Below are 19,835 nucleotides of genomic sequence, written 5' to 3'. Positions count from 1 at the left end.
CCCAGGTGCCTCTAAAGGCCTTGTTTAAAGTAGTTTCCAAAAAGCAAAGCAAAAAACAAAAACAAGGATTAAGATGATTCATGTAAAACTAAGAAATTGGGGCGCCTGGGTGGCACAGCAGTTAAGCGTATGCCTTCGGCTCAGGGCGTGATCCCGGCGTTGTGGGATCGAGCCCCACATCAGGCTCCTCTGCTGTGAGCCTGCTTCTTCCTCTCCTGCTCCCCCTGCTTGTGTTCCCTCTCTCGCTGGCTGTCTCTATCCTGTCAAATAAATAAATAAAATCTTAAAAAAAAAAAAAATCTAAGAAATTAAAGAAGGATCCTTTTCTCAGAAATAGATCAGATAACAGCATTTTATGTCTACGATTTCATAAGAAACTCCAAATTTTCAAGTTCTAAAAGAATTTCTGTTTCATAGGCTTTCCTGGTTAGGATTTTTTTGAATCTTAAGCTCTTTCTTTTTCCTTGAAAGGTCAGGTTTTGGGGCACCTGGGTGGCTCAGTCGGTTAAGTGCCTGCCTTCGGCTCAGGTCATGATCCCAGGGTCCTGGGATTGAGTCCCACATGGGGCGCCTTTCTCAGCAGGGAGCCTGCTTCTCCCTCTCCCTCTGACCCTCCTCCTGCTTCTGCTTGCTCTCTCCCTCTCACTGTGTCAAATTAATAAATAAAATCTTTAAAAAAAAAAAGAAAGCTCAGGTTTCAGAGAATTTGGGTTCCTTCTTAAATGAAAAATCCTATAAAACAGACATTTTTAATTTTAACACTCTTGGTTAAGGGAAAAGCTTACTTTCCTGCCAACTAGCAACAATGGCTTAAAGAAAACAAATACCTAAGCCTAAAGTTCCCATACTGCCATCGAGGATCAGTGGGATAACTGTGAAAGTATCAACAGAGTAGTTTTTACTTTTCTGAGTTTTCCTGTAATATAAAAAGACCCTTTAAGTTTCATATTTAGGATAGAAATGTTTTCTGTCATACTCTCTATTAATGTCATACTTTCTTGGCCCTTCCCAATAACTATTAACACCAAAAATCTCACTTTTGAAAATAATTACAAACTGAAGAAATTCACAAAATTCAAATACTTCTTAAAACTATCATTACTGTCGAGTTCTTGTTGCCCCTCATCTACTTAGCCCCTCAAAACTCATAATTAGATAATTGTTGAGACTTGGTGACCACAACCTCAATCTCAGCCTCCTCTTAAAGCCCACAAACCAAATAAAATGCCCTGTCAAAACTTCACGGCCCATACTTTCCTTCCCTATTTGTAACAACTATAGAATTTGTACTTATTTGCTAAATTATTTACTCTTGTTCTTCTCCAATTTATTACAAACACCATCAGGACAAAAACCACCTCCAACAATCTATTTTCCTTTACTTAATACCATACTGTATTTCTTTTTTTTCATAACTTTTTTCTTACATTAACATAGTCAACATTTTTATCATTATCTAAAAATCGACAAAGAATAATACATAAGATTTCACCATTAAATATGATTTTGTCACAAAAAAATTAAATGAAAGGTTAAAACAGGCTTATTCATTCATATTCAAATATATCAATGTCAGTGGCCAGAGAAAACAAATGACTGTATCAAAGCACCGCTCTAGCGTTCTGCTTCTAAAAACCATTTTCTTTTTTTTTTTTTTAATATTTTATTTATTTGACAGAGAGACAGCCAGAGAGAGAGGGAACACAAGAAGGGGGAGTGGGAGAGGAAGAAGCAGGCCTCCAGCAGAGGAGCCTGATGTGGGGCTCGATTCCAGGGATCCAGGATCAAGCCCTGAGCTGAAGGTAGACGCTTAATGACTACCCCACCCAGGCGCCCCATAAAAACCATTTTCTAATTGGAGCAATAAACATCTGATTTCCTACTATTCTTTTGAGACTTATAACATCTAAGAGCAATAGGCATGCTTTTTCTAAGAAAAAAGTGAGTTAAATAACAGAAAATTGATTAATATATTTAAGGACAAGTATCCTTCTCAGAAGGTATAAGTAACTAAGCTTCACTGCTCGCCTTCCTTACCAAGGAATGCTTCAAAAACGCTGCTGAATATATCACCTGTTATGTTTTCCCCATTATAGAAGACTTACCACATGAAACCAAAAAGGCTGTATCATTATTATATTCCCCAGGAAGGAGGAATTCAGAAGAAAACCTTCCTCTTTTTAAGTCACTCTGATTTGTTGGCAAGGTATTCTATAGTCAAACTGTACTTTCCTTCATGTGTACAAAGTCTGTTTGTTCATTATATAGTCACATTTTGAAAAAATAAAATTCTTCCGAGCATGAAGGACATAAGCATCCGAGAAAAACAAAAGAAAAAAAAAAATCAGGCTTCTGACTGAGAAAATTCAGTAAAAATTTCCCAAGAGCTATGGAATATTATCTAAAGAGTGATCACCATTTCTCTTGATAACAAGTTAATTTTAATGCTTCAGAGTGCACAGGCAAAGTTACATGTCAAAAATCACTCACTTCCCATTTCTTATTGAATTAAGAGTAATCTTTCACATAGGCATTTACAGTTAGAAACACATGGGTTCTGATTTAACTTCCTGAACAGCCAGCTATACACATCCCACACTCTTCAAAGTGAAATACTTTCTATTGTCCTTCTACTTTTCATTCTCCTTGCCTTTGTTCATACACATCTCTCCACTTAAAATGTAAATTCATGTCCAATTGTGAAAATTCACTCTTCCTTCAATATCTATCTCAAATGCCACTTCCTCCTCAAATTCTATGGGGCATCTCTCCTTTTGAGCCATACAGCAGTAAGAAATATGGCTTTTAAAAAATTCCTAAATAGAATATTAGCAAATTAAATTCAGAAAAGTATTCAAAGATTGGGTAAAATTTATTTTACAAATGTGTGGCTGGTACAACGTTAGGAAATTCACCAGCACAGATTCCATATATAGCATATATTGTATGCTGATGTTTTCCAGACAGCATAATGCTATACTCACAAAATACAGCAAACCACATAATATCCATTAAAACTAACAAGAGAAATCACTAAAGTGATTAGATAAAACATAAATATTAAAACATAGTTTTTCATTTAACTAGCTAAAAGATGTAAGAGATAAAAGGGGTGAGATAGTTCATAACAGTAACAATAATTGTCAGAGAATAAATCCATTTTTAAAATGTGTAAAATTTTTCTAACATCGAGACTTGAATGACAAAAATCATGTCTCCAGGAGGGAAGATTTAAAATCATAAAGTTGTCAATTTTTTGTAACGCATTATATAAATTTAATGTAATTGCACTTAAGATTCTGGTGGAGTTCTAAGAAAATGAAAAAATTATCCTAAAATTCTTGGAAAGAATAAATGTATAAAAATTATAAAGAAAATTATAAAAAAGAAAAACAGGGAAAGGATTTGTCCAATCATGTTTAATGTTATTGTGAAACGACTACAATTTTTTTAGAGTATGATACAAGTCTCAGAAGATTTGTAGAGGATTATCAGCAAAATATAAAAAGAATGTATCTCTTGGCCTAATAATTCCAATATAAGCTACTTATTTAACAATACAGAAAAATATATACACAAGTCTGTTCATTAAACTATAGTATAGCAAAAGATTACAAATAACATACAAATCAAAAGACACTGATTGAATAAATTATAAATTAAACTTGCAATAAAATACTATGCTGCTGTTTAAAAAGAATAAGGTAGATCTACAGGTGTCCATAAAATCTAGAAACACAGTGTTTTTTTTTTACAGATTAAACATGCCCTTGACATCATTTGCCTTGATATTTATTTGCCTATGTTTCCAGACTTCATGGAACCAAATATATGTGTTGATAGTGAGAAAATGTCCAAGATTATACTGTTCAGTTAAGAAGGCAAGTTTTTAACAATATAAATGATCTTAGTATAAAATTTACATAACATAAACGTGCTATCCTTCTGCATATGTGCATGAGTACGGTTTTCAAAACTATGCCCCACATAATTGTTCCTCATAGCTGTCAAGTGACATAAGCAGCCATTATTACTATTTTTTTTGGATAGGACCTAAAATAATAAATGGTGTTCCCAAAGACATATATACAGCTACATAGAGTCAGAGAAAAGACAAAATTCGTCTTAATATATATCTGAAGAATCAGTAGTAACACAATTAAAAGACCTTTTTTTAGCTGACTATATATAATTTATTACTGAACTAAGTTCAGAGAAAGGAAAATCAAGAGATAACCATCATAATGTTTATGCTATATAGAGCTCTAAAACCTCAAGGAGCACCTGGGTGGCTCAGTCAGTTAAGCATCTGAGTCTTGATTTCAGCTCAAGTCATGATCTCAAGGTCGTGAGGTCGAGGCCCACATAGAGCCCCTCAACCTGTTCCACTCAGCCAGGAATCTGCTTCCCTCCTTTTCCTTCTCCTTCTGCCCCTCCCACCACTCATGCACTCTCTCTCTCTCAAATAAATATTTAAAAAAATAAATAGAAACTCAAAAAACTACCATATTTTGCAGTTTAAAGTGTATACAGTGTTTCTATCATTATCCTCTACCTCATAACAAAAATTATAAAATGGTCTAGAAATAGTTCAGTACCTGCACAAATATGGCTATCACCACAGACCATCAAATACTTAGTTTACAAGCCTGTGAGGGAACTTAAGTAAGGCAATAAAAAAATGAGGAGTTAAAATTTTTCTATTTAAATTCTGAACCCACATCGAGAGGCTGTCTTGACTACAGCCCAGAGGCCTTTAGCTAAACTCTATGACTCATGTTAAACACAGAGAATTAATGATTTAAGTTAAATTTCTAATGAATTTCAAATAAATATTACAGTATTTCCACATTTCAATTTTTACTTGTGATACAGTGAAGACAATGAGGAAGAAAGATAATATGCTGAAATAATCCCGTGGAGGGTAGAGAATGGAGAAGAGGAAATAAATGGTGTTACAGATGAAACAAGACCACTATAAGCTGGCAACTGCTGAAGACAGGTAAATTACATGTGAGCGTTCACTGCACTATTTATTGCTTACATTTTACAATAATTAAATACAGACATACATCATCCTTATTGACCTAGTAAATGCTATGCTTTGCCACTATGAATTCAAAATGACTTTTTAAAAAAAAGATCTTTGATATTCATTGTTCTATGGGATCAACATTCCTATATGTATCGAGGTTTGAGAAGACTTATCCCATATCCTATAAGCCCTGCAGGCTAGCATAAATTATTAGGTTATGTTTGGAAAAGACATCCACCCTATAAAAATTAATAAGTAAAAAAAAAAATTGCTGGATTACTCCATCTTATTAGCAATTACTAAAATTCAAAATCCAGCAATGCTTTGTGTCGACAGAGTGTTCCTCCTTCCCTGGTGGCTTTCTATGTATATAAATAGCCAGCATAAAGTTTGCAGTCTTTGCTTTCCAGAGGATTCAAAACCACCTTCAGAAAATCTACATATACATATAATTGTCAGCCGATGAAAGTTTAAAGGAGAAGTTTGAAGGAGAATAAGATGACCATGCATCTCTATGCTTTAAAGGCCCCAAGGGCTTTTCAAGGCTGCAATTAAATGTGGCTTGTTGTATACTGACTGATAGAGGGGATCTGAATTATTCCCTAGCTGGTGCTGCATTAAACCATTTTTCATTAGAATTCTTTTTTCCAGACAGAGCAATACAAGCTCTGCTGCCAGGTAAATGTCCTGGGAGAGACTGTCCTATCATGTAACAGATCAGGAAGTAAATTTTCATTTCACAGAAGAGTCCTTGGAGGAATATTTTAATTTTACTTCTGAAAACACACCTAGTATATCCTCTTCCCTTCTAAAAATCTCTCTCTCCCTCCCGCCCCCCCCCCCACACACACAAACGGGGGTAGGCAGGGGAGGTATGCTATAGAGCCTATAATCAGGCTCTAGTTTAAAATGTACCCAGTCTGGGCCACATGAATGGCTCTGTTGGTTGAGTGTCTGACTTTTGATCTTGGCTCAGGTCTTGATCTCAGGGTCATGAGTTCAAGCCCTGTGCTGGACTCCACTTTGGGCATGGAGCCCACTTTAAAAAAAAAAAGAAAAAAAGTACCCAGTCAAAGAGAAGTAATGAATAATAATGTACCTCATCATCTGCCTGTCGCAACCGGGCAACAGCATAACGCCTGACTGTTGGATTGGTGTAATGGGAGGATAACAGCTCCAAGGAGTCCTCTACATCCATTGGCTTCCATTTTCCTAGAAGTTCCAATGCCTGTTTGGCCTCCTGAGGTAGATCCCAATTAACACATTTCAAGAACTTTGTCAAGGCCTAAAATCAGAAAAGATTTTAAAATTAGAAACAACAGCCTATTACCTGGGGTAAGGAAGGTCAAGGGCGACTCGGCAGAGTCGCTTGGTGCTAACGGCAGAGTCACAGAGTCGATGACCGACTCCTTGTGTAATCACTAAACACATATATGATCCTAGAAAAATACTACAGGATAGAGAAAAAAAAGAAACATGTTCCCTGTAACTTTACATTTTTCAGGTTAAACCACTTACAGAGCACTATGAATTTTTAAGTTTTCTTTGGCTTTTCTTCATTTTCTTTTTTATTTTAAAATACTGCAGGCTTCAAGACATGGAAATAAAGAGATGAGGCATATTCTCATGTGATGCCTTAAAGACAACCTTCATTTTATAACATCAGCATGAGACATAAAATACTGCAGCCAATGAATGAAGAGGCCAAAGTCAAGTGAGGGCAGAATCCTTACCACCAACCTCACTCTCAAACACCTCCCCAGATCATTGGGTTTCCCAGATACTCAGACATGAGGGCTCAAACTAAATTAAATATGTACAGCTCTTATACAGAGAAGTAACTATTTAAAAAGGTAGACAATCAAAAACTCCACAGAAAGATAAATACAGAAGCAGTAGCAAATATTCTATGATTCAGCTGCCTGTTCGTAGTGCCTTTCTGGAACCTCACTTCTTTAGACAGGCAGCATACCTATCCAAGTTTTCACAAGATCTTCCAGGTAAGTAAATGACCTTGGAGCACAACACTCACGGTTGCATACATAATAAATGCTCTTTTAAAATGGATGTATACTTGTTTTCCATAAAAAAACAAAAACAAACAAACAAAAAAACCAATCTCTACTGTCACATCTTCCTACTGGGAACACTTTCCAGGCTGATCCCATTTTCTTTTTTCTCCAAGATTTCATCTTTTGAACAAAGATAACTTTAAAATTTTAAATTCCTACTCTGTCCAACTAAAATCTTTTCATTAGTAAACTAATCAAGTTCTCAAGAAAATGTCCTTTGGACAACAAAACACAATTACTGGTTAGTATGACATAAAATGAACCCTGATGCCCATCCCCTAACTTATTTTTGATTTAACTAAATTAAGCAAAAAAGCACAATGGAGATTATCTAGTCCACTGCTCGAACTGTATAAAATCTCACTGAAGTTAAGTGGCTTACCCATCACCTCAAAATGGTGGACAATCTACACCCAAACTCCAGGTCCACTAACACTCAGCCCATGCATCTTTCACCAGATGGATCCCCCCTAGGATTAAGACACTGCCAGCTCCTAATTAGCTAGACCCATGCCGCTTAGAGACATTATTCCACCAACACTGACCTCCTAAATCCATTCCCAATTCCTAACCATTATTTCCTAGCAATATTTCCTGCATTTTCTCCTCAAGTTGATTCTCACTACATCACACATCTGGAGTTTGGCATAGCCTTCTAGCTAAGTGTCTTAATACCAGTTTCACTTCTAATCATTTCATATAAACTCTCACCTCAAGTTGGAAGTGATGTTAGAATGACTCTCCAACTGTCAACAGAAATCATCTTCTAACAACCCCACCAAAAAGAGACCTAATATTTAAGTAATTTCAGTGACTAATTTCCAAAGCACACAATGTTTTTATAGATAGTGAACCCATTTTTTATTTTTTAAGTGTAATGTACCAAAATACAAATGTGTTTTCATGTAATTTCTTCCCACTGACCAGTTTTAAGGGGGAGAATGAGAGTAAATTTAAACCCACCATATGGACAGCTTTTCTAATAGTTGATGATGACTGCCATATGGTTATAGCGTGGTTTCCCATTAGATGATAGGATCTAATTTATAAAAACAACAAACAAACAAATAAAAAACAATATACAAACATAACAACAAAACCTTGACTTCTTTCCCAAAGCACTTCAATGATACTTCTCACCACAATCCTCTCTCATTCTCCCTTTATGCTTCAACTAAGCTAACCTATTTTTTACATGACTTTGTCTAACTCGTATCTACAAGCTCCTCACCCAAATAGTAGCATCATCTTCAAGGCCAGCTTGTCAAAGACTCATCCTTTCCAGTTAGTTTTCAGCAACTCTGAGCTCTTCCTTTAGTAGCTGCCTCAATTTTACTCTCTTCATTCAAATGATACTCTTCTAACTGCCAAATGATTTGGTGGGCATTCGTATCCCTACAATTGGAGTCTGAGTTCTGCAAGATTAGCTATCCATTTCTTCTGTACCTCCCACGTGCCATTTAGCAGAGTACTCCCTTCTCCATGTAAGAACACAGACCACCCTTCTAACTTATTCCATGCATTTATTTTTCATTTCTAAAATGTATTTCTATGTTGAATGTCGAAACAAAGCAATACCTCTTAAATAACTACAGCGAAAACTTTTCCATTTCACAGCACATCAGCAGTCTTAATAGAAATGTGTGGATATGTACTTACAAGCAAATCTCGCAGCATGCTGATGTACTCAATTCAATAACTGAAACAATCTAGCCCCGAGATTCTCAGATTTACAGATTTACTAGTAAGATTTATAGATCATGATGCTGCCAAGGAACTTAAGGCACTGTACAAAAAATTCACAACTTTATAATGCTGAATGTCACAAATGTAAACAAAGAGGTAGTATAATAAAGACAGAAATAAGGAGAAGAGAAATGAGAATGGTACAAAGTGTAAGAATTTGAGGCAATAGTAATGATGACACTTAATCTCTGGCCCTTTAAAGATGCTGAATTGACGTATGTAAAGGTACAGGATTCAAATGATGCAATTTTATAGAGTTTCCACAGATAACTGGAGAGTACAGGCTTTAGAGCCAGAGTGTTTGGGGTCAAATCCTAATTCCCGACTCCATCAATTATTAACTGAGTCATTAGGAGCGCACTACTTAACTTTAAATGACTCATCTTATAAGGTTGTGGTAATGATTAAATAAAGTCACTGAATGTAAATATTTAGAACAGTACTTTGTATATAATAAATATTTGATGTTAATTATTTTATCATCTGATATTACTGTTATCCTATTTCTGATGTTGAGTCAACGTCTAGTGTTAACATTAACACATTTATTGCCATGTTTTATATTAACAGCAACATTTTATTAACCTCCCTTCTGATCTTAGAACCTCTCTTAGAATCATGTGCACAATCACTTCAGAGCTGAAAAAAACTATGTTCACCATATATATTTCTATTTTTAACTTCTACCAAGTAAGTTATTGGAAATTCCTAATTTGTTGCTAAAGAGAAACCTAGTCCTCTATGGAGGACACTCCTGCCAACAAATGTGTGGTTTTCCACACCAAACAATTCCTTAATTCTCTGAGGACACCAACTAGGTGTCCCACCATCTAACTTAATTTGAAACTACCTGGAGTTACTGAAGTTTCCATAGGTTAAAGGGTCAGTCTCAAAACTGCTTCCCATTTCAGATGCCAATTGCAACTTTTGGGTCCCCAGGTTGCCACACTTGTGTCTAACTTGGCTACAAATCAAAAGTTACCAACAACACATACTGAACTCAGGTTCAGTAATTTGCTATAACAGCTCACAAAACTCAGAGAAATATTTTACTTATCATTGCCAGTTTATTATAAAGGATACAAAAATGAGTAACCAGATGAAAGGTCCATTAGGCAAGGTGAGGGAGGGTCCCAAGCAAAGGAGCTTCTGTCCCTATAAAAGTCTAGGTGTGCCACTCTCCTGTCACATGGACGCATTCACCAACCCAGAAGCGCTACAAACCCTGTCATTCTAGGTTTTTATGAAGGTTCCGTTACATTGGTATGTTTTATTAAATTTCTGGCCAGTGGTGATTAATGCAATTTCTAGTCCCTCTCCCAAAGGTTAGGTGGTGGGGCTGAAAATTCCAACTGTCTAATCACTTGGTTGGTTCCTCTAGAAACCAGCCCCCTCAAGCAAGAGTCACCTTATTAGGATAAACGCAGGTAAGGTTGAAAGGGACTTACTATCAATAACAAAAGACATCATCTCATCCCTACCACTCAGGAAATTCTCAGGGCTTTAGAAACTCTGTGCCAGAGACAAAAAACAAATATATATTTCTTACTATATCACAATATCACACTCGTGCCTCTAATACTTTTGACTCAGAATTGAAAATATCTCCTCAGCCTGCTCCTTCCATTTGCCCTATTTCCTTATTTCAGGCACTCAAGCCTCATGCCTGAGAGGTGTCACCAAATTATTTTATACATTCTCCTCTCCTTCCCTTGCCCTCCAATACTACTCTTAAAATCATAGAGGAGCCTCCTAATTCGGTCTCTTTTTTCATTCCCAGATCTGCTCCAATCTGCCCCAGCTTGACTTCCTTAAAACATTACTTCTTAAGGCACATTCTTTTGCTTTAGTGGTTTCCTACTGCCAGTGAAATCCAACTCCCAAGCATAGAATTCAAGGCTCAAACTGACTCCATTTTTTGTTTCATAACCATTCATACCATTTTTTGTCTCTGAACCTAACACATGCTTACTCATGCTTTTCTTCCCCATGAAAAATGATCATCAAATAGAAATATCATTGAAGCTTATTCAAACTTTAAGACCAATCTTTGCTCTGTGAAACTTCCTTCCTATCACAGCACATTAAGCTGATTCTACTCTACCTTTCTATTACAGTAATTACCTAAATGTTTATTAAGAGAGTAACCATTAATCAATTACATGCTTATGCTTCTCCATTTTGATTGTGTAAAAATATCCTTTCCCTAAAACAGTTTTAATTCATATGAGGACAGAGAAATGGTATTCTGAAGTCCGGACTCTTGAATAATACTAGGCCAAGAGTAGTAACAAACACTTGCTGAACTGAATTCACTTCTGTTATGGTTCATCATCAACTTCTTGACAGGAAGCAGAAACATGATTATTGTCCTGATGTCACTGTCTCCGTAGCTACTTCAGAAACAGCCTCATAGGAATAGTCAGTGCATCACTATTATCTTCACCACATGTGACTCTTCCTACTGCTTTTTTTCCCCAAAGATAATAAAAAGGCATTAAGAAGTTATTTTTAATTAACATTTTTATAAGAAGAAGCCATTTACCATTTACTGGTTTGGAAAGTTACAAAATCACATTTTGGGTTTCATAAAAATAAGTCACTTCCTACATAGTACAAACTACAAATTTAAAAATTCTACCTAAATTTCACTGGTTTTGCTAGACAATGTGGTTACCATGAACTTTTTAGGTGCAACATCAAATCCAGACCAGAGGGTTTTCATTCAAAGTCCTTAAGACAGGTCATTTAGAAAAAAATAGATGGAAAGGCGCAATTTAATTAAAAAGCAAATAAGAAGTATAAATTTGCAACAACTAATTTCTACCAATTTGTTTTCTGAGTACTGTTTTCTCTCCAGGAAATCTTTTCAGCCTCGGGGCCCAAATGCCAAATAATCTAAATCAGTTTCTGAGAAACTGACACTGAAAGAATTTCTTTGTGTAAATAAATTAAGGGACAGGGGTACCAGAGTATTTGTTTTCTACAAAACCCATTTTAAATTATTAGAGATACAAATGTGGCTGTGTGAATAATTCCTCTGGTCACTTCAAGGCCAATATATATATTTGGTTTACTGAAAAGTGCTTCCCAAACATTAAAAAATATTGTTTGCTCTACTCTAGTGATCATAAGAATTCTATAATATGTCCTGAGAATTGAAGTTTCATCACCCACCTTTCGAAAACTTGAAATCAACTAGTTAAATGAAACTTGTCACACACTTTATATCACTTGAGCATTTTATTTCTTTTGCACATATCTAGAAGTAATTGAATTTCAGTGGGAAGTGACTACTTGTTTAAACAAACAATTTTTCTTGCAAGCCTTTCTATCTAAGGCAGTTCTGCTCTGTAAATCTTTTCTATGCTTCCTGAACCCATACATTTAAACAGGTTTAATTCAATATCTCGCTGTATATTTTAGAAAACACTGTGCTACATTCAAGATGCAATTTCTGGGACCAAGGTTATTCTTCATTTAACTAAGAATCATATACTAACTCAATCTTTTTATAAAACACTGAATCACAACCTGAGTTTCTATTGATGAATATTTCCTTTTTTGCAGTAATGAAGAGAATAAATTTAAAATTCTTCTCTCACACTTGTTAAGGATGTAAAGAAGAGTTAATATGATTCATCCACAATTTCCCAAGACATCAATAAAAGATAAAGAAGAAAAGCTGGAGAGTTAAGATGAGCTGCAAATGAATTTTTATCTTTACTTTAGAAACTAAAAGAAATGCAATTATTTCAGAAAAACAAGTTCAACAAAGTAGCTAAAGACTGTTTCATGAGATTGTAAAACATATTCATTCTCATATAATTATATAATAGCTTTCTGACAGATATTAATTTTCCTGACACTTCTATGTTTTGTCCCCAACACGTTTCAGAACTCCTGCTGAGGCATGTGCGTGATGTTGCAAACATTTTCTCTACAGTCCACTTTTCCACGGCTTCCCTGACTGAGTTCGCTTCTAACTCAGAGATGTGAACACATCAAGAGGCAGCCTCTGTAAGCTCTGTGCTGCTGCACAGGTCTTTCATCTGTAGAACACCATCATTAACACTGATATCGTGGGGTTGTTATGGGATTGAAAAGATCCCTGGCACACTGTGGCTGGTGAATAGATACTGGTTATTATTATTCTATCTTAAGAGTTAATCCTTGAACTTATGTTCTGAGAATTTACAGACTATTTTAAGTACCAAACGACACTTAGAAGTTCACAATTGTTTAATCAACTCATATTAAATACGAAAAACTAAAATTCAGACAGGTGAAGTGATGGGCCAGCAATCAGAAAGCTTTTTAGTGGCAACAGTAAGACTCAGAACCAAGTCTCCGGACCCAAATCTAATGCTGACTACTTTATCATAATTCTCCAGAAACTTCATCTACTCCTTGGTTTCATTAAGAAAAGAAAATGTCTAGGGGCGCCTAGGTGGCATAGTAGGTTAAGTGGCTGACTCTTGATTTCAGCTCAGGTCATGATCTCAGGGTGTGAGATCGAGCCCCACATCAGGCTCCATACTCAACGTAGAGTCTCCTTGAGATTCTCTCTCTCCCTCTCCCTCTACTCCTCCCCTCTGTTCACACATGCTCTCTCTCTCTCTCTCTCTCAAATAAATAAATAAATAAATCTTTCCAAAAAAAAAAAAAAAAGAAAGAAAGAAAGAAAAGAAAAGCAAAGAAAAGCAAATGTCTCGTTCTGACCTTGTCTCTATCCTGTATGCCAAGATGGATGGCACTCCACAAACTCAATTCACACATTTCAAATTACATCTCCCATACTCTCCCTCTAGCCACATCTCCTCCAAAATTCTATAGTCCTTTTAAATAACATAAATAGTTGGCTAGTCACCCAGTTTCAAAGAGGTGAGAACAATGAAGACAGAAGTGAATCAAAATTTACTCTCCATCTGCTTGGCCAGGTTATTCACCAGTATTACCTCACCCGTGAAGAAGGGCTGGCATCATTAGAAAATTGAGGAAACCAAGCTTGCAAAGCAATTCTCCAAACCTTACCTATTAAGAATAAGTAGAAGTGCTAGCAACTAAACCCAAGTCTCTCTGATTTAACCCATCCAAACTATGCCTCTAGGCATAACCTGTGCACCAACGAACTGGTACCTGTGTCTTTGTGTGTGTACCCTTTGTAATATTTAAAAAATAAAGTATCATACATATTGCCCTATAACATATTTTTAATCTGACAGTAACACTCTATTTCCATGGCAGTTTAACTTCATCTTATTCATTAGCAACAAAGTTTACAGATAAATATGACATATGAAAATATTCAAGATACTCACTTTTTCTTGATTAGTAAGATAATATCTAAACTTCCAAACAAGATCTTGTTCTTCATATGTAAGTTGCTTGGTTGGTGGATAACTCACAATAATCTACAAAAAAGAAAAAAAAAAAACTACTTTTGTCAAATAGAGTCTTCCTATATTTCTATTTATTTAAAATTTTTCATTTATTTAAATATCTCTATAATAGAACTTTTATAGAAGTAGGGAGAATGTACATGCAGCAGAGCAAAACTTAAATTTGCAGTACTTATTAGTCTAAAAAGGATATTATTGGAGTGCAGGAGGAGAAAAAGATGAAATTTAAAAAGTCACACTCCATATAAAAAGCTGTTAACTACAGAGCTCATTTCATTCAACCAAAAATAAACCAAATCAAAATAACAAAAGTCCCCTTTCTTTCCAAAAGGAAAAATAAAATAAGCAATAAACATTCCCCTATCAAGTCAACACACACAACGCATGTGTGCACACCAAGGCTTCCTTTAAACAATACCTTAGGGCCAATTTCTAAGACCGTTATATCAAGAAAGTATATACTATTTGTAGCTCTGCTTTCAGAGTTAATATATTTTCTTAGAGCCCCAAAATGATTAAAAAACAAAAACAAAAGCCACAGAAAAAGCAAATTTGTTGAAATTACATAGATTTCATTAACCTGAAAAAAACATGCATTTGAATCACTTTCAAATGAAGTGGTTATTACATCAGTTGCAACCAAATTACACATTTCATTTTTTTATATTAATAGTTTATAAATTCTCTTACATTTAGCTGATCTCTTGTGGCAGCGTTAGGTTTGAGATCATGGTCAGAAGGTCCACTTCTTAAACTCCGGGCAAGCTTGTGGTGTTTGCTCTCAACTAAATTCTCCTATAAATTATTTATAATTAATCAACAACATAAACTTCATCAAAAGGAAGTTTCAACAGCCAATTAGAAAGGCAAAAATAAACAGTTGCTTACTTAAGACCATTTTATAATATGTAACATTTTATTCTTGTTACAACTTTGTCCCCTATGTATTTTTTTTTTTTAATATCACCATTTTTTTCATTTCAGGTCATGATTTCATATGTCCTGAGATGGAGCCCCACGTCAGGCTCCACCCCCAGCAGAGAGCCTGTTTGAAGATTATTTCCCTCTGCCCCTCCCCCCATTCTCTAAAATAAATACATAAATCTTTTTTAAAAATGAACAAAAATTAAATTGGAAAAAAAATCACCATTTTGAGATAGGGAAACTAAACATGCCTTATGCTTCACTAGTGCCATAATATGCATTTACCATTCCAGCTTCTTAAAACATCTCATAATAACCCTCATTCTCCATATATTCAAGGTTTTCACATCCTCTACCCACTCAGATAAAACCTTTACTCTCAAATCTTCCCTGACAACCCAGCCTAAAGTGTTCCCTCTTCCGCTGAGCTACTAGTGAACTTGTGATATCACCGTCCTACTATCTTAGCAGTTTAACTGCCAGTAGTGACTGAAGGCAGGGATGATGACCATACTGGCTGAATATATACATACTTGGTGTGAACTATTTTACCGATGGCCAAAATCATTAGTTTTGAACATACTGTCTTTGTTTAAAGAGATTTATTTTATTTATTTTTGCATGTGTGAACAGTCTTCGCATGTCTTTCTCCTTTCAACTGGCTTTTTGCTGCTTTGTCACTTGGTTTTAAGATCTCTATATATTAGATATTCATCCCTTTGTCTGTGAAATATGTCAAGAAGAATTTCTTCCAGTTTGTCCATTGTCTTTTGACTTTGTTACAGTGTTTTGCCATGCAATTTTTTTAATGTAGTCAAATTTACTAATCACTTCTTTAACTGCCTCTGGATTTTGAGTCATTGTTAGAAGTTTTTCCCTATATTTAAAGTAAAGTACTAGTAAGGCTTCATTTTTTAATAATTAAATCCAACCCCTGATCTATTTGGAATTTTTCTTTACGTATGATGTGAGGTATGTGTCTGGTTTAATTCTTTTTCCAAATGGCTAATCAATTCCCCAGCACTATGTTCCAGTGATGAAATGTCACCTTTATCATATTTACGATGTTTGTTTCCAAAAGATTCCCAAGTTGCCCTTTTTTCTAATTTTTTATACTTTTTCCCCCGTCTCTTCCTTTGTTACTTCCTGCTTTAATGACCTGTATGTACCTCCGTCGTCATGCTTTTACCTTCTAATATGCTACTTTAAATTCACTTTGGTCTGATTAGGAAGGTAACTAATCCAATTAGAAAAGTAAAAAATAAGAAAAAATGGTTCAGGGTGACGTATTGAGTTGTAAGTGTGAATATCATGGTATCTATTATGCTACTAAAAGGATTTTTTGCCTGAAACGTTCTAAATTTAAAGTTACCTAATTAAACTTCTGTTGCAAAGAACTCTTCCTGTTTCATATCCCCAAACCATCATCTCAAAAATTCCACAGATGGGTATCTCAAAATCATCCAAGTCACCATGATCCAAATTAAACAGTTCTAGCAGCTACAATAATCTTCCAGATTTTTCGACAAAATCAGTCTCCCTAAAATTCTCATCCATTGAACCCAGTGTTACATCCTGGTATAAACAAAGTCCCCTCCCATATGATGACAGTCTTTCCAGTACCTGCTTCCCCAAGTTCTCACTTCGAGACTACATCTCCTAACTCTTCCAATAATTCAAATAAATGGTTCCCGAACACTATACTATCTTGACCATATTTTTAGATGTTGATATTGTAAAAATTCCACCTGCACCTGATTTCAGATAGCTAAAATGGACTTACAAATCACTTTTAGATAGCTGAGTTAGTTACAGATATATTTTTTTTAAAAGAAACTGTATGCTGTGGATCCAAGTCATAATCACTCTGGAGAAAAGCACTTTCATAAGAAATTTGGCAATAACTCACCATAGACATCTGAGGGTCAGGAACTTTTACTATCTCAAAGCTTGTTAAAATTGGAGATGACTCATCACCATCCTGGATTACAGTGTAGTAAGTTGAAAAAAAAATAAACAAAATTTAACCAAATGGTAAGAATAATACATAAGAACGTACACTCCAATGTATTTTAGTTCTATTTGATGAACATTATTCCTCCCTTTTAAAAATGCATCTTCTTTCAACTGTATTTTAAATCACATATCCATTTTTTACCTGTTGTTGCTGATGAAATATTTGGGGGAAAATAATACCTAACAATAAAAACTTGTTACAGTTTTTAGATATATGAGGTCTGGAAATCAGTAGATTGTTTGTCAGTTATTTTTAACTCTGTTTTTAATGCTAGTGGGTCAAAAGCAGTATGTCCTAATTTTCAAACTTAGAACAAGAAGCCACAAAGTATAATCAAATTATGGCACAAGGGATATGTTGCATCATTTGTGAAAACTACTAAGTAGATGTTGGTAACTTCAAATTATCACAACTGAGTTCCATTCAAAGAAGTTGGATTGTAAGCATGGGATTAATGTTACTGAAATTTATACACAGCTGGAGATTCAGCAACATTGCCTCTACTGAATACAATGCAAACTTGAATAAGAAGAATTAATCCATCAATTCTTAAGAAATAAAGCTGCCTTATTTTGTTGGTATTATCATTTTTAATAAGTATTGGCTTTTATTCTTATCCAAATCAGGCAAGAGAGGTAATTCAGCATAATAAATGTCACTGCATACACACTGGAAAATGCTAAAGTAATTAAGGTCAAAATTCATTTCCTCACAACCGTACACCTCACATCAAGCTTTTCCGTCAATTTCCAAATGCTAGTATTTCTAATGTTAGATACGTGCAACCAAATCAGGAGAGACTGAAAGAAAGGAAGTGCTGGGACTTGACTTTAGTTCAGTAATTGAGTCCTACAGAAAACCACAAATTCCCACAGCCATTGTTTAACAGGCTGGTTCTCAGTCACAACACCAGATTTTTCATTTATCAGCCCAACTGTGACAAGTAATCTTCACTAAGGCTATCTGTCACAAAAGACAGGTGACAAGAAAGTCTATTTCCATTATATTCAATACACTGGCCCAGCAATCTTTACACTAAGTGGAAATATGACAGGGTACGTAGACAGGCATTAATTTATGAGCAATTTTCAAGAAGCAGTAGAAAGGGGTCAAGAATCTTTTCAAAAATACTTGCAATTCTTCTAATTTTTATTCTGTTATTATTTCATCTATTATCAAAGCTGTCTTTCAAAAGATTCTTCACATCTCTTATGTTTGAAAGTACCTTTCCATTAGCATGTTTTTGCAATATAAACCCATATGGACAAGAAAAAATGCTTTTAATTACATATAGTATAAAATGTAAGGTGTGATTTTATTAAAGTGTACTGGTGACAAAACAATTCACTCACCTGTATTTCCCCTCCTTTTTAATGTAGTTTTTCTAATGAATTAATAAGCAACGTTAAAGTCTATCTTCCTAACTTCTTTTTACCAAAGACTATCATTTATAAAATAAAAAGCTGAAACAAATTAACTTTTCCTAACCTTTTACTAAAGGGAAAGGATACAAGCTGAAGAGAAAAGAAAAGTATTAACTTGAAAAGTACCCAAAAAATGATCATAAATTAACTACACAAGCCCTAAAACTACATTATGAAAACTTCTTTCACGTAGTAACTTACAGTTATGAAAAAAATTTATATTTTAAAAAATCACTGTGACAGCTTTAATAAATAACAGTAAAGCATAAATATAATTTAGAAGTGTTGCTTCTAATAAACAAATACACTGCATATAAGCTTAGCTATATACTAGAAGAAATATTATTCTACTGTGCCATGTATCAAAAGTCTGTCCTCACTCACACTGATTTAAGCACCTGAGTATTTCCACAATAATACCTGGTTTATGTAGTTCTGAACTAAGCATGCAATTATTTCTATAGTGCTTAAATTAAGACCCTTCAACAAGCATTTAAGGCATAGATATTTTTCAAGTAGCTACATATCAAACACACGACTACTTTCTTTTGCATAATGAGCAGACCAGAGCCAATCCATTAAATGCATACTTGTTATCACTCAGCCTACTGAAAACATGTTTTTTTTAAATTTTGCATTTATTATATAAATACACATTTAGGAAGTCTTCAATAACCATACTTATGGTAGGGTCACACATTATATATACAAACTCAAATAGTAAATATATCCTTAACTTTCAACAGCTTACCACTTAAAAACTGATTCCCTTTTTATTTTTCCAATGAATACTGTTAATAAAGCTATTGCTTTAATGTCCTACTTGCCAATTTGCAGAACAATTAATCAAAAAGTTTTTAATCTGTTACATATTTATTGAATTCTGGAACCCAGAACTGCATTACATGAATGATCGGCTTTTGTAATCTTGTTGTAGCTATATGATCTGATTTGTGTATATACAAACAGCTGCTGCTGACAGCTGTCTGCTGCTATCCTGCAACCAAATAATTCATCTCAGCAGGTACAACAGTAATTTTTTTTAATGTTTTCCCTCCCCTCTACTTTAGAGACCATAAAGAGTTCCAAGGCAAATACCTTTTCATAATAAACAATACCATATTCCTTATCATCACACTTGACACACCGAAACTCAACCATCAAGTACATGAAATTAGAACTTCGTTTCTCACTCTAAAAAAAAAAAAAAAAAAA

At 34.8% G+C, this 19,835-nt stretch overlaps 1 protein-coding gene across 1 annotated transcript in view; it reads right to left on the bottom strand.

Moving 5' to 3' along the window:
• PIK3C3 (phosphatidylinositol 3-kinase catalytic subunit type 3) overlaps positions 1-19,835 on the bottom strand; it is a 136,370-nt gene that overhangs the window by 75,030 nt on the left and 41,505 nt on the right. The window contains exons 9-13 of the mRNA XM_034642203.1: positions 19,719-19,816; positions 17,089-17,160; positions 14,946-15,050; positions 14,175-14,267; positions 6,135-6,320 (exon numbers count right to left, since the gene is read on the bottom strand). Coding sequence (XP_034498094.1) covers positions 6,135-6,320; positions 14,175-14,267; positions 14,946-15,050; positions 17,089-17,160; positions 19,719-19,816 — 554 coding nt within the window. The remainder of the gene's footprint in view (positions 1-6,134; positions 6,321-14,174; positions 14,268-14,945; positions 15,051-17,088; positions 17,161-19,718; positions 19,817-19,835) is intronic.

This window comes from Ailuropoda melanoleuca, chromosome 14 (assembly GCF_002007445.2).
Source record: "Ailuropoda melanoleuca isolate Jingjing chromosome 14, ASM200744v2, whole genome shotgun sequence".
NCBI classification, from domain to species: Eukaryota; Metazoa; Chordata; class Mammalia; order Carnivora; family Ursidae; genus Ailuropoda; species Ailuropoda melanoleuca.
The sequence above is the reverse complement of the archived record's forward strand: the minus strand, read 5'-3'. Positions and strand labels throughout refer to the sequence as shown.